This window comes from Corvus moneduloides, chromosome 7 (assembly GCF_009650955.1).
Source record: "Corvus moneduloides isolate bCorMon1 chromosome 7, bCorMon1.pri, whole genome shotgun sequence".
NCBI lineage: Eukaryota > Metazoa > Chordata > Aves > Passeriformes > Corvidae > Corvus > Corvus moneduloides.
Genome location: NC_045482.1, coordinates 13,153,447 through 13,176,489, shown reverse-complemented (window position 1 = coordinate 13,176,489; position 23,043 = coordinate 13,153,447). Strand labels below are relative to the sequence as shown.

Below are 23,043 nucleotides of genomic sequence, written 5' to 3'. Positions count from 1 at the left end.
ATGTGAGTTCTTCAGAAAGCATCTGCTGCTTGCTTTAACAGCTGGCCTGTGCCTTCAAAGGCAGCACCTACAGGGAATGGCATATCCCTTTGCTGCTTATTTTGCATTTCTCAGTGTAACTCAGACAGAAGGGCCGAGGAGCAGGACAGCTTAATAAGAAAATTATCTAACACAAACAAGGCAGGGTGGAAGGAGCTGTAGAAAAGAATGCAGCAGACAAATAATTTTGTCATGAGTTCATTCAACATGTTGCAGTTTGATGTGTTCATTGTAAAGGATCATACTAATGTCACTACCTACATAGACTTTTGTCTGATGTGATCATGACTGACACTCGTTTCAGTTAAAGCTTGCACCGTTTCTGGTGCTCATCGTATTGAAAAATAAATTTGCTATACTGGATGCAAAACACAGTCCAGTGTAGATGAGATGCAAAGGTATTTTCTAAAACTCAGGTCTGCCTTTCAGAGGTAAATTTAGGAATTCTGTAAATGGTAACACAGTAAGAAGTTATTTTGTGCTGCGGAGACCCTGCTTTATGCATGAGTTCCGTGCCTCACTCCTCAAGCAATTGTACTTCTACACGAGCTCTTAATCAGTGCATTCTAGGCCTTTCGTTTGGATGCCACTTGCATAAAGAGCCCCATCACACCTCCTGGTGAAATTACAGTGCTCTTCTGTGTATGTCTTTTGTGTAGGAAAAAATGTTTGAAAGTTTTTTGGTTAAGCATTCTTTTTTTGTTTTCCTTTTCCTTTAATAATTTCTTATGTCTTTGGACAAATTTTTCAGCATTAATAACAGGTAAAAGTTTTGGTGGGGGAAATTTGCAGTAGCAGTTTTATGTGTATTTTTATAGCTGTTGTTATTCCTGGAGTTTTAGCAAAAAGTAGAACAAACTTCCTTACCCTTCCTGACTTTTTTGTGGCAGCAGTAGAACATTTTTTGCCGAATTTTTCAGTCCTCTGCAATATCACATTTCTATACTAACCATTTATAAACAGTTACAGATGTGTTTGTACTGATTTTGATATGGATATAGAGGACAGGACTCAGAGTTATTATAGAAGCAACTGGTTGTGTGTACTAGCAAAGCTGTGTTGGAAAAAACGTGAAAACATAACTGTTCCTCTCCCGTTTCCCCCTCTTTCTCTGAATAAGATCAACATTCTCTCAGATTAGCAGTATACATTGAGAGGTTTCTGAATGTGATTGCAAGCAAAGTGTTTTTTGGATGTTTGCTAGTTTAGACAGATACTTGAAATAAGAAAAATTGGTGTAAGGTAGCTGACAAAAATCAGGTACTTGCCCAGGTAGAGGCATACAGTTTAAGGAGTAGCTGACTGATTTTTCTTTTTTTCAATGGAATGTTCAAAATTCTTGCTGTCCTGAGGGGAATGTTAAGAGAAAAATGCCCTTGCATAACCTTGGTGATTGTGTGGCAAGCTTAAAAACATAATAATGACCAGAAACTAGTAATGAACACCCTGTTCCAGCCTAGCGTGAGAAACAATTTTGTGAAATCCAAAAGTCTTATAAAAGATTTTCTACTCCACCTTCTAGGTGGTGGATACTGTGTTACATTTGGCAAAAGGGTGCTTCACAAATTAAAGGTGCATTTTGTTTACAGCGTGGCATTTGGGAATGTCTTGGGGTGACTTGATGTTGTATTCCCTGTCGCTGCTCTATGCCCAGAAATTAGTTTTATGCCTTTCTATGCTTTTAAACTGAGCCTGAGCAGAGAGAGAGAAAACTGAGCAAACTTCTCAAAGCAGTGCTTTTCAAGGACAGACAGAGAATAACATACTCTGGCTCTCTGCATTTTTTTTTCCTGCTGCTGCTGGGCTGTGGGGAGAGGAGCGGAGAAGCACCCTGCTTGCTTGTTCAGCCAGTTTTTTGGTTTTTTTTCCTCCAGAGAGTTGAACTTTGTTTTTCCTGGAATTTTTGATTTTTTCCCTTTTTCTGCTGGACTGCTTCAATATCAACACATCGGGAGGACTTTCCACTGAGCACAGAGGGCCTGGCCCTGGGCCAAGTCCCAGCTCCAAGTAGGAGGGAGACCAAAGGGAGGACTCCAACATTTTCCCAAGTTTTTTCTCCACAGTGAGAGATTTTATTATTTAGCAGTATTATCCTTTTCCTGTGTGTTTGTTGAATAAATAGTTTTTATCTCTTTCACTTTCCTTCGAGGAAAAAGGTTTTTTTCCTGAACCTGGTGGGGAAGGAGTGGTTTTTAACCTGCCCTCTCTCAGAGGATATATTTCTAAATTTGGCCAAACCAGCACAGGGAAGTATATCATGAACAGCAGGCCTTAATTTTCTTTGGAGGGCATTTGTTCAGCATGGAGAATTTCATTGATGTGCTTTGTATCCTGCAGATCCCAAAGGTCCATATTGGAGCTGGCTGGCACCAGCTCTGTTGGACATGGGGGAACCTCCTAGCAGCTTCTCAGAGAGCCACTCCTATACCCCCCCCACTACCAAAACCTTGTCACACAGACCCAACACATGTTGGAAAGTCAGGGATGAGAAAAGTGTAGAGTCTACTGGAAAACACTGTCTGCATCCTTGCTTTGTACTTGTAATATATGTGTATATACATATAGGAGTTTTCCATCGTAAGTATTCCATGTTAGATACCTATCATGTGTGACACTGTATTTGGACACTACCCAAATAGGGAATTCCTTGGCAGTTGGAAGTAATGAGAAGCTAAAGAATGGAAAAGGTTGGCAGATGAACCTTTTTTTTTAACTTGTAAGGGTACATTAGAGGCTTCAAAAATGCTAAGAATTCTGGATCACATTAAGTAAAATGCTTATCTTGCATATTTGGTGGTGCCAGTTAACATCTTTAATTGCTTTGCTCTCCTTGGGCACTGTGCTGCAACCCTTATTGTAATGGGGTGACATGTAAATGGAGCATTGAGGTTACCACAGGATGTGTACAGCCTGGCTAAGCTTAGTTAAAAAAAAAAAAATCTGAACTGTGAATTACACATTATGGAAAATTTTTATGCTTCAGGAATTTTTCTTGCCAGAGTTAGGAAGAAAATAAGAATGAGAAATGTATCTGAAAACAAAAAGTGAAAGTGAGAAAAGGGGTAGTATGGAGTGTGTTTTGGGTTGTGCTTTGTGTGTTTTCTTTTAAGGCACATTACTGTTTTTGGAAAAAAAAATTGAGTATTTGTAGTTTGTGAAAGTGTTTATACATTCTTGTCTTCATAACAATGGTGTATTTATTTGTTCAGCCTTACATATTTACACTTTTAGATGAAATGTAAAACTTATTTGAAAATGGTTCTGAACTAAACATACATTTACTGACAGCAAGCAAAGTTCTAAAACCATGGGGTTTTGTTTGTTTGTTTGTTTGTTTTGCATATTTAGAAGGCTGGTAATCTATTTGTAGAGCTAAAATACAAGGGATTAGATTGCAGAATGTAATTTCCCCTTCTGTACCCCACTTTGACTGCCGGTGTACCATCAAACCATTTACTGAACACAAACTGCTTGATTTTTTTTAAACTAATGTACAAGGAAAATAAAAATAGTTTGAAAATGCTAACAAAAACCACCAAACCTACCTATAACAGTAGAGAGAGTACTCAGATTTTTCTCAACTTTATTTATCCTTTCTTTAACAGTGACTTGTTATCTTCCAATTATGTGGAGATTCACTATGAAGATGGAAAACCAAAATTTTCTAAGGTATCATGTTCTTAAATTGTCTTTCTGAGGGAACAATGCCAATAAAATGTGAAAATAGAAAAGAGAAAAAAATGTTTTGCATGACTTAAAAACATCAGAAGTGTTTTTCCACACATAGACGGTAACTGTGATCTCATCTTGTACAGATATCTCAGTAATACAAGAGGAATTGTACAAAAAAGGGAAGCTGTGTTTTGGAGTGAGGAGTAGGCATTTGTAGGTGGTAGTTGTGAAGGTGATCCATTACTGCCAGAACAATTACATTTTGTAAAATACAGGAGGTGGAGGGGTTGAAGTCACCATCAGATTAGTCTTAATTAATTATTTATGTGTCCTTAGCATAAAGTGCAAGGAGAAAAAATAATGGTAATGTAAGACATTTAAACTAACCTAATAATCTTGCAGTGACTTTTTTTTTCAAGAATTATACAGTGACACAGAAAATGAAAGATTTAACTGAAACTTTAACCTCTGGAGTTACTACAAAATCAGCATATTGCTAGACATCCAATTAATTTTGTTTGTCAGACTAGCTCCCAAATTGATTTCAGTGCCATAGACTATTGATCCAAAGCCAGATTGAAGTTCTGCAAGGTAATTCAGCTATAAAGGAACAAGATCAGTCTGTTTGTTTGTTTGTGGTAGCAAAATGAGAACTGGAAGGTTCCTAGGAAGGTTATAAACCACATTTTCAGGGAATTACTTTTTCATATTTGGTAGAAATGCCAAAATATTTCTTGAAAACTTATTACGTGTGAATTATATCTGTATTTAGAGTGGAGGCAAGAGAGTATTCCAGTTGTATTCATGTCTTCAGAGACTCTGGACTGTTGTTTGTCCAAGTATCGGATATCTGGTTTATTGTTTTGCCCTTGCTATAGAGAATCTCAAATAAAATAATACATGGCAGATTAGGCCAGAATTAAACAATTACATTGCAATGTAATTACTGAAATATGCTGTTTTGTTTTCTTCCACTGAAGAAGAAAAACAGTTTCATGTTACATACAAAGGAAGTTGTTTCATTAAGACTCAGTATTCTGCAGAATAGGCAAAAATGGTAAATGATGCAAGAAAACAATTCCCTCTGGCATTTAGACAAGCTCATGCAATTGTCAGCTGCAGCACTAGCATTGAGCACTGCGGTTGCTGAATCATGAATCTGACTGGAAAATTATATTAGAACTTCAGACTCAGCAAATGGGCTACCTTTGCATGCTGCAGTAACTTGATCCAAACTTCCTAGGGGATGTTTTCTGAATTGTTTTATTTAGAAGCAATAATGGAGCTCCTGAGGTCACGTTAATCTGTAAAAAGCTTCATTATAGATAATAAAAAAACCCCCAAATCCCCACATAATTTGTGTAGGAGGTCAAATAAGGACTATATCCTGGTCTTTTGCAGTGTCTTATAAAACTTTTTAGGCCTAAGGTTGTTTTGTTTCCTGATGTGGATCTAAAGAAGTGAGATCGCAATGAAAAGTACTGTATTCTCTAGAAAGAGGTAGTTAATTACAAAGATGACTGAAGAACAAACAGCAATTTCTTTACTCAGATGATCATCTTTAAAGAAAAAAAACATTGAAAAGTTTTGTGTGAGAAAGAGAATCAAGTTTAGCTGTTAAAAAACATTCTCACTGATGGAAGGGTAAACACATAGTGATTGCTTTCTGTGTAGTACTTTGATTTAATTATACACAATAACCTGTAAGAAATTTAAATCAGAACCTGAATAACTCATTAAATAAGATGCAAAATGGAAATAATGCTGTCATAGATAAAAAGCATTTACATTTTTTGTATCTTCTTGAGTTATAATAATTGCATAAAGAATGGGTTCAATATGCATGTTGGAGTTCAAATGACATGACACAAGAACTAAAAATGTTTTTATGATGAATAGTAGGTTTTTCAAACAATGGGTGAGAAACAACCCCACTTCAGGGTTTTTAATAACATTTTTTGAGAATACTTTTTCTTTTTAGTTTAGCTGAGCTTCTTGCTGATAGACAATAAAGAAAACTACTTAAATGAGGTAAATGTGTATTGTTACTGTTAGATTTTTTTTTTTGCATTGGTTTTAAGCAACAGACATTAAATCAGGATAATTTTGTGTGTGTGATTGTTTGTTTTTAAAAATTATTAGGGGGGAGAGCACTGTTACTACCATGGAAATATCAGAGGTGTCAAGGATTCCAAAGTTGCTCTTTCAACTTGTAATGGACTTCAGTAAGTACATGTTCTCATTTTTTAAACAAGGCTACAACTAATTGTTATTCTTGAATATTGTCTCTTAATATGGGAGGAACTGAAACACTACAGGCTCAAAGATTTCTTGATGTTTTGAAATGTCAGTACCAGCTGTGCCAAACTGCTAGCAATTTTTATTAGTATCATTGGAAATCATGTTTTGATTCTGTCTCACAAACGTTTGAATTTAGTAAGTGCAAGTAAATATTTCCCCAGATGACTTATTATGGTAAAGGATAAACAAGAATTATATTTCAGCATGGTCAGTATTCATGTATGATTCTGTTATAGAAAAATGGATCTTCTTGTTAGATTGTACAAGGTAAAAAATACAAGAAATTAGCATTAGTTACTGCTAAGTGCAACTCAGCTGTTGATTGTATTTTGCCTGCTCAGGGTGTGTCTTAGAACTTCCTTTTTCCAAGGTCAAATCTTTTTTGGTACTTCATCATTGCATTGCCATTACATTTACTGTTAGTCCATTAAAATGTGCCAGATATCTTAAAAATCCCTCAATCTTGGCTTTAGCTACATGTGGTAGTAATGAATATATATTAAATATTGATCAGTTTTTCAGCCCTTAGTTTGGTTTTGTCTTACCAAAATTCAAATCCTGGAGTCAAACGGATTGCCTTGTAATCCTAAATATCACTTCTTTTTCTCCATGTTCTAGTGGCATGTTTGAAGATAGTACTTATTTGTACTTGATAGAACCGATGGATCTGACCCACACGGCAGTAAGTTTATTTTTGTCTAATTTATTTGGTTTGGAAGAGCACTCAAGGAATAGCAAATAAAAGTATTAGAATAAATCAATGAATGATATGTCTCATGCATTCACATGGAAATGAAAAGTATTTTAAAACACTTAATTTGAATTTGTTTAAGGTAGCAAACGTGTAATTATGATTTACCTACAATTTTTCTCTGCTTTTCTTTAATCTTTTGTTTCCTGCTTGCTGTTGATCATTTAGATGCTGGGAGTAGACAAATAAAACTGTTTCCATAACACATGGTAATGGACTGTCAAAAAGCATTTATCAATTTGCTCTAGTACTTGAACTAAAGTGTTTATAAATTCATTTAAGGGATCTCTGGAACTCATTTATACATTCCTCTCTAAATAGTTGCATCAGATTGCTCTTGGCCTGCCATGATTCTACAAAATGTTTAATTAAGTAGATAATTACATCTGGGTATCTTACACTTTGTATGTCTTAAGTCAGTGGTTGTTGTATAGCTTAAATGATTGTGATCCAGCGTATTCAGATAGAAGATTATGCTGGATCAGCATGTAGGACTGCATTTATGCAAGTATTTTGCTATTATTATTTTTGTGTTTCATGTGTGCAACCATTTCTAAAACTTTAGCTGTTGATACAGCTGACACAATTTCACAGACAGTAGTAAAACTAGGTATATTTTTAATTTCGGAATGATTCAAATATTTGAGTGATTTTCAGTGAAATGATTTTGCAACATTGAGACAGAGAATTCTTAAGGTTTGTGTCCTGCTTGGTCTGTAGGATATATTGCAGATGCTGTGCCACAGTTGTCAAGCTTGTCTCGCTCTAGTATGTATATGACAGTATACGCACAGTATGTGGCAAATAATTAATGCTGCAGAACCAATATGTTTTAGTGACTGTAAAGCTGAAATTAGAGTCTGAATAAAGATCTGCAAAATCATTGGCTGATACTGTCAAAGAAAATGGATCAACATTCAGAGAACTTGGTATCATTTGGACAGTCAGTTTTTGGACTATAAATGAAACTCCAGAGGCATGGCAAAATATTACATCCAAAAGAATCAAGTCCCTCCAGGAACAACAGTACGTGCTGTGCGTCTGTGTTTGATGTAGCACATGTTCATAAAGGTTGTAATTCTAAAAACTGACAACACAGACTCAGTAAATTCATGAATTTATACAAGGACATCCATATAGTCAGAAGAAGAAAATTTGACTAAACTGTTTTCTTGCTTGGGTGAACAAATGAAACCAGGATGTCTCTCTGAGTGGTATTTCAGTAAAAATTGTAAGTAGAGCAAAAGTTCTGGTTATAAAAGTAAGATACCATTTGCTAACTCAAGGTTTCAAGTTGAACTCTAAATGATAAGAAAACAGATGAGATGCCTAATTTTCTCAAAACTACTGAAAATAATACAGCTACAGAGAGCTTTTGGGGGCTCATTTTTTGATTGCAGTATGTGAGATAAATATCTTGAACACAGCCTTCAGCATGTACTTTATTCAGCTTGATTAATCTTAACTATAGTAGATACTATATAAAACATCCTCTCCTTCCCCCCAAAAATCCAGCAAATATATGCAGTATTGTCCTTCAGTGTGCTATGTATTTGTTATGGAAGTTACAGAACAGTAGAATCCTACCCTTTGAAAAGAGTCGCTTGTTTTGGCAGACTCTGCAGAGGAGGTGTTACGGGAGAAAGGAGTTGTTTTCTAGAGTAGGTACTCAAATGTGATAATTTGGGGTGTGTCAGACTTTTAAAGAAAATATGCATTAAAAATCTTGTCCTTTTTAAGTGTGGAGTACACCAATAAAACAGGGTGAAATAATCATCTTAAGTATAGTATATTGATTGGTTTCTTGCAACTTGCTGTAATTAGATAGGATTTTTTTCATAAATAGTAATAGTTGCTTTTCATCTGTGGGAGGAAGATTTCAACCAGATATAGACTTTCTAATTTGATTTATTGGAATAAATTATCTGTGTTCTCTAATGCTTTTAAAGGACTTTTTTAAGGTAATCTCAAAGACATCTGTGACACTTATGTTTTGTAGACTGGTCAATTTGCTGAAGCAGAGAGGCTCTATGATTTGCTCAGGACTGCAAATAGATTGCTTCAAATTAGTACTGTCCCAAATTGGTACTATGGTTGCCTGTTTTATACAAAAAATAATAAAAAACTATAAATACTGAAAGAAGTGCCATTTTTTCACTTAATATTATTAATTAGAAGAAAATGCCGCTTATTTTTCTTGTCAGGAAAGTAAAAGCAGGCCACATATCATCCAAAGAACTTATGGAACACAAGCCTCCAAGCAGTTGCAGGACCTTGGTATGTTTTTGCTTATGAGTTTTTAAATATTGAAAATAATTGCATCTATAACTTGGAAAATTTGAATATTAGGCTAGCAGTGTTTATAAAATTGCTGATTATTTAGAAAATCTTGAAAAATAGATACTAACCTGACTTTTTTCACAATTATTGCGATGGAATTTAGATTTTTCAAAGAGCAGCTGTAAGATTTTCATCCACTGACCTCTATTTAGCTTTCCTCTGAAAATCACTAATTAATCAGTGATATTAATGTTATTGAGGCAATGAGAAGGAAGAAAATGTATATTCTAAGCCCAGGTTACCTCTCCTTGCATGCTTTAAGATTTCTGAATTACTTGAGTTTTGATATATTTTATGTACTTCAAAAAATGAGCTTTTGAATAGTGAGGGTGGTTCGGATTTTGGTGATCTTAATCTACTTTTGGTTTGGACAGTGTACATAAGTAGTTTAAAATAATGCCATGAAATTCTTAAATTGTAATTTTTACAGAGACTGACTCTAGTTCTGAATGGCCCTTTCTGTCTGAACTGCAGTGGCTGAGGAGACGGAGAAGAAAGAGAGCAGTAAGTAGAAGTATGACCCTGAGTTAAGACCCTTTATAAACCCAAACTCACTAATTTCTGTATTTTTTAATGTCAAGAGAACGTAGGCTTTAGGAAACAAGTATTTTTAGAAGCTTAATATTGTCACATAATATAATTATCAAATGAGAAAACAATATTTTTCTTCAAAAACAGAATATTTAGAAGAAAGTTGATAAACTTTCTAAAGTGACAGCAATGATATGCATCAATTAAATCAAAATTTAGTAGAGAAAATTATTTTAGAATTTTAAGGTTTTTGTCTGCTTGAGAATAAAGAATAATTTTGAATGAACTCTTGCTACTTTGTAGATATCTGACCTTATTGTCACTTGGCTCATTAAGTAGCATGATTAAATCAAAAATCCGAATGAGGACACCCAGAACTGGGTTCTTGCGAGAACGTAAGTGGGCAGTCCTCATGATCTTCACATGCATATGTATGAGTTAGGGGAACAATTGAGTTAAAGAAGATTAATCTGTATTTCTTCACTGAGTTGCACAAGCTACACCATATTTTTGAGGGTGTATATATTTTTAGTAACTTCCTTTCTCATTAAATCTGTGGTGAATAGTACATAACGAAAGGAGGAGGGAAAGCAGTAGGGCTGTCTGCACTGAACCAAAAAGAGTAGAACCTGAACATTCTTGATGATGTGCCTCAGATTTTCAGCCTAAGTTACTGGGGCTGTGATTCTTTACCCTACTTGCATTTCTCACCCAGTTTACCAGTTTACATACCTTACACAATATCTTTTTAGTATGTATCTATACTAAAAATCAGCCGCAGTTATTTTTGAAAATTACTACATCTTCCTAATTTCTCAAAGCATTTCTTTAATTCCTCAGTTATCTCGTGGTGTCTTTGAAGAGATGAAATATCTGGAGCTCATGATAGTCAATGACCATAAAATGGTAAGTATAGCAATTCAGTGGTGATCTTCGTTTTGGTGACAGTTTGTAGGCTGATGTACAGCGCTGTGCTGCATCAGCTATTTTTGGGCCCAGGATTTAGTTTATCAGCAGCTATTAACATTTGTACTGTAAGACACACTGTAGGCCATAATACCTAATGAAGCTTAATGTTACCTAAGATTTTCTGTGGCAATTATATATTCAAAATGAATCTGGAACACTTTGGTATCATATGGATAAATTATTATGCCCATAACCAACCAAGTAAAGCAACAAAACATTTATGTCCAGAACAAACACACAAAATGTTCTAAAATTACATCCTATCTTTGAAGTTATATGGAAAGAAATCAGAATTTAACTTTGAGTTTCATTTTACTGATTTAAATTTTAATGCAGCAAAACATGTAGACAAAACTCTGATTGTTCTTCCTGACTATTCCATACTTATAAACAGGATTCATAATGAAGTGCAAGGTAAGTTGTTTGTTTGATTCAAAAAGTGTTTGTCATTAAAAAAACCCCCAGAATGGGTGGGGGGAGGAAAGCCCAATTCTTTCCCCTTTTTGTCTTGAGGAATGACTGGAAAAAGTCAGACTAAGTGACATTTGTTGTAAGCAAGACTCTTTTTTTTTTTTTTTAAATTGAAGTCTGCTGATACAATAGGTTTTCACTTACTTTATTTGCCAGTAAAGAGGTTTTTCATCTCTCACCCAGCTGCAAGTTTCCCAGTGCTTTATGGGGTTGTGGGCTCTTTGGTGAGCACTGAAGGATGATATTGAAGAGCAAGATATAGAAGATATCAGAACAGGGTGCAGTAATTCATACTTGCTCCATTGCTGCATAGACAGATAATGTACCCCTCCCTCATCTGTATAATAAATCATAGAAGTAGTCTGGGCAAAAATAACCTGTATTTTACCTGTATTAATTTAGTGCTGTGGAGGGAATTTGAATGGGTGGAAAATGTAGGACAGAAATTTCTTGAGCTGTTTTCATTTGCAAAGCCACCTGGTAGGAAACTACACTAAGAGTGTTCAGGTGTTAGTTGTTTAACACAGTAACTGAAGTTATGGCCATTTTGTTGTCTTGTTTGATGTCTATGGTTGGTGTTCCTTATGAAGAGAAAATATTCCTATGTCTGTCTCTTTCCCCTGGCCTCTTGTATTACTGATGTGCTTAAAGGTGTTCACTACACCTGTTACAGACACTAACTGTTGTCTCCTCTCACGCTTAATTTGTTAGAGCTTCAGAGCACAAGATTTTTTGCTTCATAGTTATCAGTAACTTAGAAACAGATAATAATTCTTTTCAAAGAATAAAGCAGATATACTTAGGGAAGTGTTCACAGTTAGGGGTCTCGGCCTGCCAGTCCAGGAGCTCACTTAATGTACTTTCAAGGTTTTCTGCTTACCAGGAGAGGGCAGGTTTCCCCTGCAGCAAAGGTCTTTGTTGGAAGAAGTACCTTAAACCTCATTGATCGTTGTGTTAAATAGTTAATACTGTGTATTTTCACAACATCTCCTTTCCTCTAGCAATAAAGATATCTCAACATATTTAATTAGGCTGTTGCACTTTCTACTGGTTTAGATTAATTTCTTTTAGGATCTGTATTTAACCACATTATATGGTGTATTGTTATTGATATTAGCATTTTAATACTTTATTGAAAACCAAGAACATTTTCCAAAGCACATTATTTTACCTTCCCACTTCTGGAAAGGTTTGGGATTGGCTCAAAACAAAAAGCCAAAGCCACCCTTTCCCCCTTCCCCACTGTCATATTGTTCTCTGGGGAGCAGTCTTGTGGTATAATGTACAGTGTACATCTTAGGCACCTACTAGCACCGTACCTGAGAGCAGCTGCTCAGTTGCTCAGAGAAGAGTCAGGCCCTCTTGTTCCAAAGCCTCTTTTTAAGTACAGTATTTCATAGAATAGCTGACACTTCCATGGAACACTGAGGCAATGAGACTTGTTGCTTTTAACAAGTAGTTGAAATTAGTAAGAGTTTTTTGATAAAGGCTTTTTTTCCCTGTTCTAAGTAATTTCACGTTCATTTTCTGTGAAATTTTGAAGACCTATTTTTCCTATATGTAAATCATACTGTGTAATGTAATCTTGGTTGATAATTTTACAGTTTCTTGAAAGTCATATGGATTCATGTTCAGGTACCATAGCTGCATCTTTAAAAAATTTGACTTGGAACAGAAGGGGCTTGTGAGGCAGGATGAGGAAAGACATGAAAACATTGTAATGACATGCACATATATTATGAAGCAAAACTTGTAATACAGCTCATGTAAGTCTATAAAAATAGAAAAAAATTGAAGTTAGAATTTAAGATACTCAGCTTAACTCTTTTCATGTTCAAACACGTATTTACTTTTACCATGCACTCCCTCTTCCATTTTGTCTTTTGCTATAACTACTGCTACATGTCACAAAAGTATTGTGCTGTTGCAGAAAAGGATACCTTTGCAAAGAGCTGTGCACAGGACAAGTGGTAAATGCTTCATCTTCATGTCTTATAATTAAAGTGATGGAATGTGGCTACTACAGTCAGATATGTAACTCATCAGGTTAGGCAGTTTAAATGGGTACAGCATCCTCTCAATTTTGAGCTCATGTTTATGTTCATGTTTACCTGTAATTTTGTCTCAAACATTTGAAGTCTGATTCTAAACAAAGTATTTCTTGTGGTTAAATGCTCCTTTTACGGATGGGAAAGGCTGCCTATCATACATGGCTTCCTTTATCTTCCAGGGGTTTTTGAATATGAGATATAGGCTGTGATCTGAAAAGTTTTTTTAGTTTTTCCCTTACTTTCTTAAAATATTAATTTCCTTTTCATGCTGTAAAAATAAAGAATTAGTAATAAATATTTAAGTTCTCACTGTGTTCTACTTTCTCTTCTTTTAGTTCAAAAGGCACCGTTCTTCAACTGCATACACAAACAATTTTGCGAAGTCTGTGGTAAACCTTGTAGATGCTGTAAGTATCAATGTTTCTTCTGAAAACTGATTCACTGACTTTTACTTTAGCACTGTATTAAAAATGTTATCATTTTCAGAACCCAAATTTCAATTACACTTTAAGGTGCATTTCTAGTTCCTCTGCAGAAGAATAGCCTGGGGTGAATGTATAAGTAACTACCAGATTATCTGTGGCATTTTTCTTAAAGCTTGCAACTGTCAGAGTTTGCCCTTGGCAGGGGTGATTTCAGTATCTGTCACCAATTAAGAATGAGATTTAATCAAATTTAGATTTGTGAAACAAATCTAACCACAAGTGATTGAAACTCCAAGCATAGGTCACAAAGGATACGTATATCTATTGTGAGAAAAAGTGAGTGTGAATAAAAAATTCTCCTTCATAAATCTTTATTTATAGCTTAAAAACAAACAAAATGCCATTGTGGTACATTATAAATGGGTGGAAGTGACACAGATACAAGAATGGTATCTGTGACTAAATTTAAAACAATTTTGTAATATGCAACAGCATATAAACTAAAAGTAATATTTGTGGTAAAATTAATTTGGTTTTTTTTTCCTCTTTTTGGTACACATATAATGATCACACACATTTCAGAGCTCTGTCTGTAGTGAAAACAGGATAGATTCTCTAGTAGTGATGAATACAAAGGCTACCAAATGCTGACTCTGAGTCCCTTTTCCATGTGACATTATTGATACCTGTGGAACTGTGTGATATGATTCAGTGCAAAACATTGTCAACAGTTTGTTTGGCTCAGAGGAAACAATGCAGTACTTGCTCTTACATAGGAATTGTACTGGATGTATATTGAAAATTTAGGTGAATATATTTATAATACATGAAATACTAGAAGTCTTTTGGAATATTTTTCTGTAATGATCTGAACATGCCAGTAGCCTAAAGAAAAGTTACTAGAGCAGATAAAAATGTAAATAATTGTAGTATTTCTGCAATTTATGTTGCACATTTCCAAAGAGAAGGTAGCATCTTTTTTTTTCTCACCTGATCATTATTTCTTTGTCTTTCTTCTGCGTTTTAACAGAAGTTATTTCATCTGTCTTTTCTTTCCCTATTATATCTATTTTTTCCATTTTTATCTGTGTGTATGCAGAAACATGGAGCTTCATTCTTGTGTAGAATTCATTCCCCTCACAGAGATCTTACAAAAGGACATATAAATGGCTTTTTCTTTAAATAAAGCGTGAAAAGGAGCAGAACTTTCTGCTTTGTTATTCCCTTGTGTCCATAGGGTGTGGGCTGTATTTCTTACTGATTTATTGTTGGGGAAAGGATATTGGCTTTCAGAGGCCTTCAGGTTCTCTGCCTCCTCTTCCATTCTTTTGTTGCTGTTTGCTTCAGGAATTACAGTTTTCCTCTCAGCAAACAGAAGTCTTTATTGACCCACCCCTATGTTATTTCAGGTGGTTTAATTTTACTGGCTTTTCTCATGTTGTAAACCATTTTCTGTGTATGTTCTCAGCTTGTCTCCCTCAGATTGAAGCATGCTAATACTCTTTTCCTTCAAGGGTCTTGGACAAAACTGAGCTTAGCTGGTTGCTATCTCTCGTTTTTGTATTTGTCTTTTTTTTTCTAAGCTGAATATTATACATTGACTTTTTAATAAGGATGATGCTGCCCTGATACAAAACTGGGTTTCTGGTCAGGGTGAATAAGGAATGCATCTTTTATAGATCTGCAAGTTCTGCATGACCTTAGTTAATAAACTTTGATATTTTTTTAACTGAACCTAAAGACAGCAGCAGTTTTATGTCAGAATCAAGTATCATGCACAATGTTAAAATGCGTATTTTAAAACTGTTTTGTTATTATTGAGGCCTGATTGTTGTTTCCTTGTCTGTTGCTGCAGTAACATTAAAATTTATAGGGAAATCACTATTTTTACTTAATTCCACTCAAGCAATGTGAGAATTAAGTGATCATACTATATAAGTGGAAATCAAGCATTAATTAAATTTTGGATTTATTGGAAAACGGAGAAGTTATTTAATCTCAACTTAAAAATTGCCTTCAGCTACTTTTTGAGATCGGTCTTTTCTTTTTCTTTGAGATCATCCAGTGTACCTTTACATTTCTTCTTTGCTGGTTTTTCTACAGGTTTTCTGCAAAACTCAGTGGCAAAATTATTTGCCATGAGAATTTTAAAGAAAATGGAGTGGCTCAAAAAAAAAAGAGCAGCAAGGGTTATTTGTTTCCTTCTAAAACATAAAATTTAAGTTGATCAGAATATTAGCTTTTAGGAAATGCAAGGCATTACCAGCTAACTGTTTCCCCATGTTTTCCTCCTGCTTTATCCCTCTTGTCCTTCCGCTTTACTCTTACTGGCTAACTGTGCACGTCTGACCCAGTGTTCTACTCCTGTGCCTGTCCTGTCTCTGCCCTCAGATATACAAGGAACAGCTGAACACCAGGGTGGTTCTCGTTGCTGTGGAAACTTGGACAGACAGAGATCGCATTAATATTCACCCTGACCCTCTGCAGATGCTCCACGACTTCTCCAAGTACCGGCAGCACTACATCAAGCAGCACGCTGATGCTGTGCACCTGCTCTCGTATGTACCCTTTGCAATGGCTTAGAATGTTACTTCCTGTCTACTGCTTTTGTCTACTTGTCTCTTCTTTCGTACTTTTTTGCTTAGTATTTTGTATATCAATTGACCTCTGCCTTCCTTAGGAAGCTTAATCCATATTTAACACCTGTTTTTAATAGGTGTAGTATATACCATACTCATGTTCATATACGTATCTATAATGATATTTGAATGTCTTTGCAACCTGGAGACAGTGTCACATTTGAAGTGGCTTTTGATGAGCCCTTGAGGACACTTAGCTTTGCCAATCAGGTGTTTAAGGTACTGCTTTTCCAGTTACGATCAGGAGAGGGCAGAGCTGACAGGATTATGTGTTGCCACAAGAGTGTTCCAGTTAGTATATTTATTCGCACATGTAGCCGCAGTGATGATTTGTTAATGGAAGGGCTTCTCCTTTAGAGCTGTAATGAATTGTTCTGAGACACAATGCATTTTGAGGGGAAATTCCACTTGCATCATTAGGCACGATTTCAGCCTTGAGCAAGTATTATTCTACTTCATGGCATTGTAAGCAAAGAGGAGGAAATATGTTCCCCTGTGCAGCATGAAGATCTTAAGCCATCTCCCAGCAGCATGACATACTGTGAGGATGGAGTAACTAGTGTCTTTCACAGGATTCTCCCGTAGTTCATCTTCTGCAGAAGAAGATAAAAACAAGGGTTGAAGAATTTCCTCCAGATTTCCTTACTACAGGCATTGCAATACAATGCTGATTGTGTTCTTCATAATACAGGCGAAATGCTGCTGACATGCACTCTTAGTGACTTCAATGCATGTTTTGTGTCACCTGCTGAAGAGTTTGCCATGGTGAAAGGTATCAAATCCAACCTGAAATACAGGAAATTCCATTTAAACATGGGGGGGAAAAAAAACCTTTCACTGTGAAGGTGGTCAGATGCTGAAACTCTCTGCTGCACAGAGAGGCTATGGAGTGCCCATGCTTGGAGATTTTCCAAAGCCAACGGAACATGGTGTGCTCCAGCTGAGCCTCCTTGCAGCTGGGGGGATGAACTAGACCATTTCCAGAAGTGCCTGTCAAGCTCAGCCCTTACTGCAGTCCTGTCTGTTGTAAAGCCTCTGGCTGTATGTGTTTAATTAAGCTGCAGTCTGAAAGTTCTGATGGGTGTTAGAATGTTCTGAAAAATAAGTACATACCTGTATGGAGTATCCTGTCATTTAAAAAAGACTCCATTAATTTTCAAAGGTTAGGTCATTCGTACACCATGCAGGGTCACTGTAGGTTGTTTGTAGGCTGTGTAAGTTTATTATTATGACTCTGGAGTTAAAATAGTAATTTTAGTAATTCATAGTAATTTATAGGCATTTTATTGAATAATTTAGATCTTCCAGATTACATTACTTAACTAAATTATTTGGGGCTTATTAACAAATAAAAGAAAGGAGGTAGGGTTAAAGTGCAGTATTAAATTACTTTCCCTTTAGGTATACTTCTCAGTCTTTTCATTTGGAGTTGAAACTAGAACTTAAATTGGTTTGGATTAAGATCATAGTTTAAAAAGTTCTCAATACTGATACATTTCAGAATGGAATTCCTTCCTGACAGATCAAAAATTGGAATATATTGTTAACTTTTAAAAGGAATGTTATCACTCTGTTGTCTTAGGAGTCTGGAACTCAAGCTTTCTGTGCTTGGTTTGTTTGTGGGTTAAGACTGATTCTGGCTCTACAAGAGAAAAATAGTCTTTTTGTCAAAGCTTATATATATATATATATAATCACCTCTTTCAGTGTTGGTGTTCTGTTTGTAAACTTGCAGTTGCTTTTTATGCTAGAAGTAGATGAATGTACATGCAATCTATCATGGCATGTGTAAGGGTGTGGTCTTTCAATAAGCTCTTGGTGCCCAATGTCAATGTGTTATATTTTCTTCATTTTTATTTGTTTGTAAGGAATGTGACATTTCATTACAAAAGGAGCAGCTTAAGTTACTTTGGAGGGGTTTGCTCTGTGGCCAGAGGAGTAGGAGTGAATGAGGTAATTTTTTTTTTCATGACTAAAGTGAAGTAAAGTAGAATCTCTACATTATAATCTCAACAGTTTATATGTTTCAGTATTCAGGGCTTTAAAGATAACTTAAATATTAAAAAGTTAGGATTCTCACAGCCAGCCTGCTTGATCATCATCAAACTACTGCTCAGAGTGCTCTTCTTTTTAGAAAGCATTTCTCTCCTGTCTGCATTATTCTCTTAAAAAGAACTTAAATTGGCTTTTATTATATTTGACAGAAATTTAGACCCAAAAATCTCAGACAGGAATATGTGAAACACAGTGAATATCTTTTTGTCTTATCACTGTAAGACACTTGATCTTCTGAGGTACCAGTGACATGTAATTCTTCCTGAAGTTTTTTTAACATTGAAATTAGAAAATAAATTGTCCCTGTGTACTGAATTTTTTACTATTGTTATTTTTTTTTCCTCAGTGCAGTGTTAAATTGATAATGAAATTCTCCTGTTTTTACATGGGTTAAATCCCTACTATTACAGAACTGTATTATGTATATATCAAATAGACTTCTTTCTTTAGATTAACCAGTGGGGAGAGATTACCTGAGATTAGGAGAGGAATATTTTATCTGTTATGTACTTTATTGAGTTAATTTTCCTTATATGCACATAGAATTGTGATTGACTGCATTGAATTATTGAAGTAGTAGGTTTGTGATAAGCCAGAATGAGCCAGTGTAATATTCATTGCAATAACTAATGGGTTTTTGGTTTTTTTATAATTGTGCTCCTCTTGGAATGCAGTATGGCCTCCCTTTGCCCATGGCACAGGAACTAGCACAAAGTCTTGCTCAGAATCTTGGAATACAATGGGAGCCAGCTGCCAGGAAACCGAGTATGTACATGGAGTCTTCTTTTATCTTCCTTAGCTAAATACATAAGCACTTCCTTTATTGTGTTTGAAAGAAATGCCAAAATTGCTGTAACTGTAGAACAAGAATTGCTGCTTTTGGAAATATATGTAGTAAAATTTCAGCTTCACCAAAACAAGAGCCGCCAGTTCAGCAGCATTTTGTAATAACCTCAGTGATGTTCTGTGTTGAGAGGTTGGATTCATAACCAATATTCAAAGGTATATTGGTGAAAACACCATTAATTTAATTTAGAACTCCTTTTCTATCATAATGAAATCTGTAAATCCAATAGAACAATTGCTGACTTCTTAAAATGCAAAAATACCTGATGTACAAGTGAAGAAATGGTAAAGAGTTGTAACCTAGTTCAGTGTGACATTTGCTCAACTTGTTACCTTGCTGCTTCACAGCCAGACCAGATTTGTGTGTCCTTAACACATGTGGAATGTTGGTACAAAAGCTGCTGCAAAGCCCTTTTCAAGGCTCAAGAAAATTGTTTGATTTTTCACTTGCATTTTGTAAGCAGTTTGGCTACCTTTTCTCTTTGTTTCCTCTTTAAAAATGTGAATGATAATGTTGACTTTATTGTGGAATCACTTCAAAAATCTGTGAATTAGGAAACCATACATAGGAATATTGTTTTGTAAAGCACTATTTTTGGACTGTGTTAACTAGCAAATTGTGAAAATATTTTCTACATAATTGTTTTTTGATTACAGGTAAAACAGAATTCATACAATTTGAAAAACAGAATATTTTTTAACTGAAAGATTAAGGTTTTTGATATGATAGCTTAGTGCCCTTATTTGGGTGCCCTTTTATAGAGAAAGATTAATGAAAGACCTGGAGAGAGTAGAAATAACCATATAAATAATCTGTGAACATTTTCCATGGAGAAACTCTGGATTTCCAGTAGTTACTACAGTACATCTATCTTTGGTAGATAATTTTTATGGGCAGTGTGCAGCATCTGTTTTACCAACCATAAGGTACTGATCTTTTGTTTTTATGTTATGAATTTGGTCACTGTTGACTTACATGCTATAGCTGTAAGTAAACTGTAAATCCATTTTCATTCAACTACTTTTTGAATGAATGTTTGATCGGCTGATTCACATATTACTGTTAATAATTTTATGCCAAATGGAAAAAGCCTGGCCTGTCCAATAACAATCCTCTTTCAGGGTATTCTGTATTTTTAGGGAGGAGGAAATGTGAACATTTAAAATCATCAATATTATGTGTACTGCACACAGCCTTGTGCTGCCTGTTTTGAGAGCATGTAGGGAAGAACCTTGCCAACTATTTTTAGCTTTCTATACTGCCTGAAACTGTGTTGAGTCTTAAGAACCTGCAGATAAGGTAATCTGAAAGTACCACATTTATTTAGTGTATTAGTATGTCTTCAAGTGGGCTGGTTTCTTTTTTGGGACTAGAGTCTGTACAGCCAAGCAACCATCAAATCTTGGTATAATTAGTCAAGCTCCATTTTTATAGTGAGTACTTATATTTATTGTAAGCATATTTATAACTTCTCTCCTTTTCTGTTGTATTTTGGTCTTGTCTGAGAAGAGTGTGACTGCACTGAATCCTGGGGTGGTTGCATCATGGAGGAAACAGGGTATGTCATAAATATCAGTAATTGAGGGCTCTGGAATGAGTTCATAGTTTACGTTATGACAGAAATATTTAGGCATTGGGTTTTATCCATGTGTTTTAGTGCTAATAAATGAAAAACTGGACACAGTTGGAACTCAATCCTTAGCTACATAGTCAATGAGGTCTGAGGGGGAAGCACATCTATATGGGAGGAATTTCATTGCCCTCTACCCTCACACACTGCTAAAGATTCTTCTCTCTATACTGTAAGCAATTGATTGGAAAAGGATAACTTCTGAAATATAGGAGTTTGAGTCTTATAAATCACTTTCTGTCAGAATCTTGCTCACCTTGGAAGCTTGATTGCAAAAATCATGGAGAAAATTAGCTACAAATAAGAGACAAGGAGCTGAGTTTCTTCATATGATATTTGGAAATTGGTTCTCCAGTAGAGTTACTTTGTGGCTTCCCTGTAGACTTGTAATTGTTAGCCACTGTATGAATGCAGCAGAAAATCATTCCATAAATATGCTTCTGGAATCCAAGGTAAGGCATTGATCAGAATAGATACTGGCTTCCTTCACATGGTGAACTAATCAAAGTATTGGTCTTGGATGGAAGTATCAGAAGAAGAGGCTATGGAATAAACCTATTCTGTAGAAAAGGTTAACAGTAAACAAAAGCCAGGAGCAGAGGATGGTCAAGCAGAAGCTGAAAAAGGACTGACTAATGAAATGAGTGAATAATTAGCTGCACTTTAAAACCTTTTCTCTTAACTCCATCAGTGTCAGAAGACAGTTTCTCTGTATGGAATAATTCAGTGGGGAAATATCTCAGTAGGAGTGAACTGTTAGGAAAGGAATGAAGAACCTCCTTGTGGCACGGTTACCCCAATCTTTAATAGTGTGAATAGATCTCGTTCCCAGATCTCAAAACATGACCAATAAATACATCAGACAATTTCTGAATGAGAAATTACTAATAAAGTACATTTTCAGTAGTCTGGGAAAAAAGATGGAGTTGAGGAAACATGAGAGAAGTCTAACATCATGAACAAATGATTACTCTTTCTTCCAGTGTAAGAACTAGGGAGACATGAAATGAGATTAGCAAATATGACAGAAGAAAATGGGATGAAATTGTTCTTCTACCAGTCTGTATTAAGCTGTGAAACCTCTTACTGCAGCATCTTGTAGGTGCTGCAAACAAACCTGAGAGGATCCTGGATTATGCATGCAACAGAAAGGGTGAATAGCAACTACTGTAATGTGGGGTTACCTTATTGAGAAGTTTAAGAGCTACAAATACTATACATTCATAAAGTAGAAATATAAAAATGCAAAATGTTGTAAAATTTTTCTTTTGTTCTGATTTTATTGTTTGAGAATAAGACTGAGCTGTCGTACTGTTGCACACAGTGGTTGTAAGAAACTGGGATTTACAGTATTAAAAAAAAGTTGTGACCCCTTTGCCCCTTTCCAGTAGCTGGTGGTGTTTCAAGGCATTTACTCACCTAATTCTTTGCTATTTTAGGGTATACCATTCCAGGAAATTCTCCAAATGCAGCATTGCAGAATACAAAGAATTTTTACTTCGTGGGGGAGGTGCCTGTCTTTTTAACAGGCCAACAAAGGTAATAAATAAATTGGTAGTCAGGACATTTGCTACACATTGAAATGAAAATGTAATAATTTCACTGACATACATCTGTTCTCAAATTTATTCAGATGTCTGTGGGTATTTTCTTGAGGTTGTAATTAGCTGACTGTTCATCCCCCTAGCATTTAAAAATAATATTGAGAGGAATGCAACTTATTTTCCATAATTCTTCATACTCAAATAATGATAAATATCACATTCAGCATAAATGCACTACTTACTAAGACGGAAATAGTGCAAAATAAATCCAGAAGTGAGATCATAGTTTATGCTCCACCTACACTCAATTCTTGGACTTTGTGTCTGAGGTTGTTAAAAAGAATGCCAGTTACCACATTAGGAAATGGAAATACATAGCTGATTTCATATAGACAGTAGTAGCTTTTGGTTGTTCTCAATGTTAACTTCATTTCATTACATCTAGCAAACTCTGTAATTCATAGCTGTTTACTTGTACCATTGCCTTTTTTGCCTAAAAACTTACTGAGGTCATAATTTTTTCTAAGGCAATGTCAGCATGACATCCTTCTAAAGCTGAATAGTATAAAAATATTCCATGTGGCTCTTTTTGCCAAGTAAGAGCAATCCAAAGTATTAATATTCTATTTAATCATAGTGTCAAACTTGCTGTCCTTGTGGAATTTAATACCACATGAGGCTATTAGACTGTTCTGTTTACTGTGCTGTACCCTTTGCTGGACCATCACCTTGCACAATTAACTAAAAATTTTGCTTGTGCGAGTGGTTTTGATTCTTT

The 23,043-nt window shown here is 35.4% G+C and overlaps 2 protein-coding genes across 8 annotated transcripts in view; one reads left to right on the top strand and one right to left on the bottom strand.

Annotated features, from left to right (window-relative positions):
• Positions 1-23,043, top strand: part of ADAM23 (ADAM metallopeptidase domain 23) — an 83,308-nt gene that overhangs the window by 19,243 nt on the left and 41,022 nt on the right. For all 7 annotated transcript variants that reach the window (XM_032114487.1, XM_032114492.1, XM_032114488.1 and 4 more), the window contains exons 4-15: positions 3,645-3,708; positions 5,854-5,936; positions 6,631-6,694; positions 8,968-9,040; positions 9,534-9,607; positions 10,475-10,540; positions 13,461-13,532; positions 15,942-16,108; positions 18,058-18,142; positions 18,919-19,009; positions 20,601-20,649; positions 22,161-22,260. In XM_032114487.1, coding sequence (XP_031970378.1) covers positions 3,645-3,708; positions 5,854-5,936; positions 6,631-6,694; positions 8,968-9,040; positions 9,534-9,607; positions 10,475-10,540; positions 13,461-13,532; positions 15,942-16,108; positions 18,058-18,142; positions 18,919-19,009; positions 20,601-20,649; positions 22,161-22,260 — 988 coding nt within the window. The remainder of the gene's footprint in view (positions 1-3,644; positions 3,709-5,853; positions 5,937-6,630; positions 6,695-8,967; positions 9,041-9,533; positions 9,608-10,474; positions 10,541-13,460; positions 13,533-15,941; positions 16,109-18,057; positions 18,143-18,918; positions 19,010-20,600; positions 20,650-22,160; positions 22,261-23,043) is intronic.
• Positions 16,108-23,043, bottom strand: part of DYTN (dystrotelin) — a 78,073-nt gene continuing 71,137 nt past the window's right edge. The window contains exon 15 of the mRNA XM_032114500.1: positions 16,108-16,975. The gene's annotated coding sequence lies outside the window, so the exon portion shown is untranslated. The remainder of the gene's footprint in view (positions 16,976-23,043) is intronic.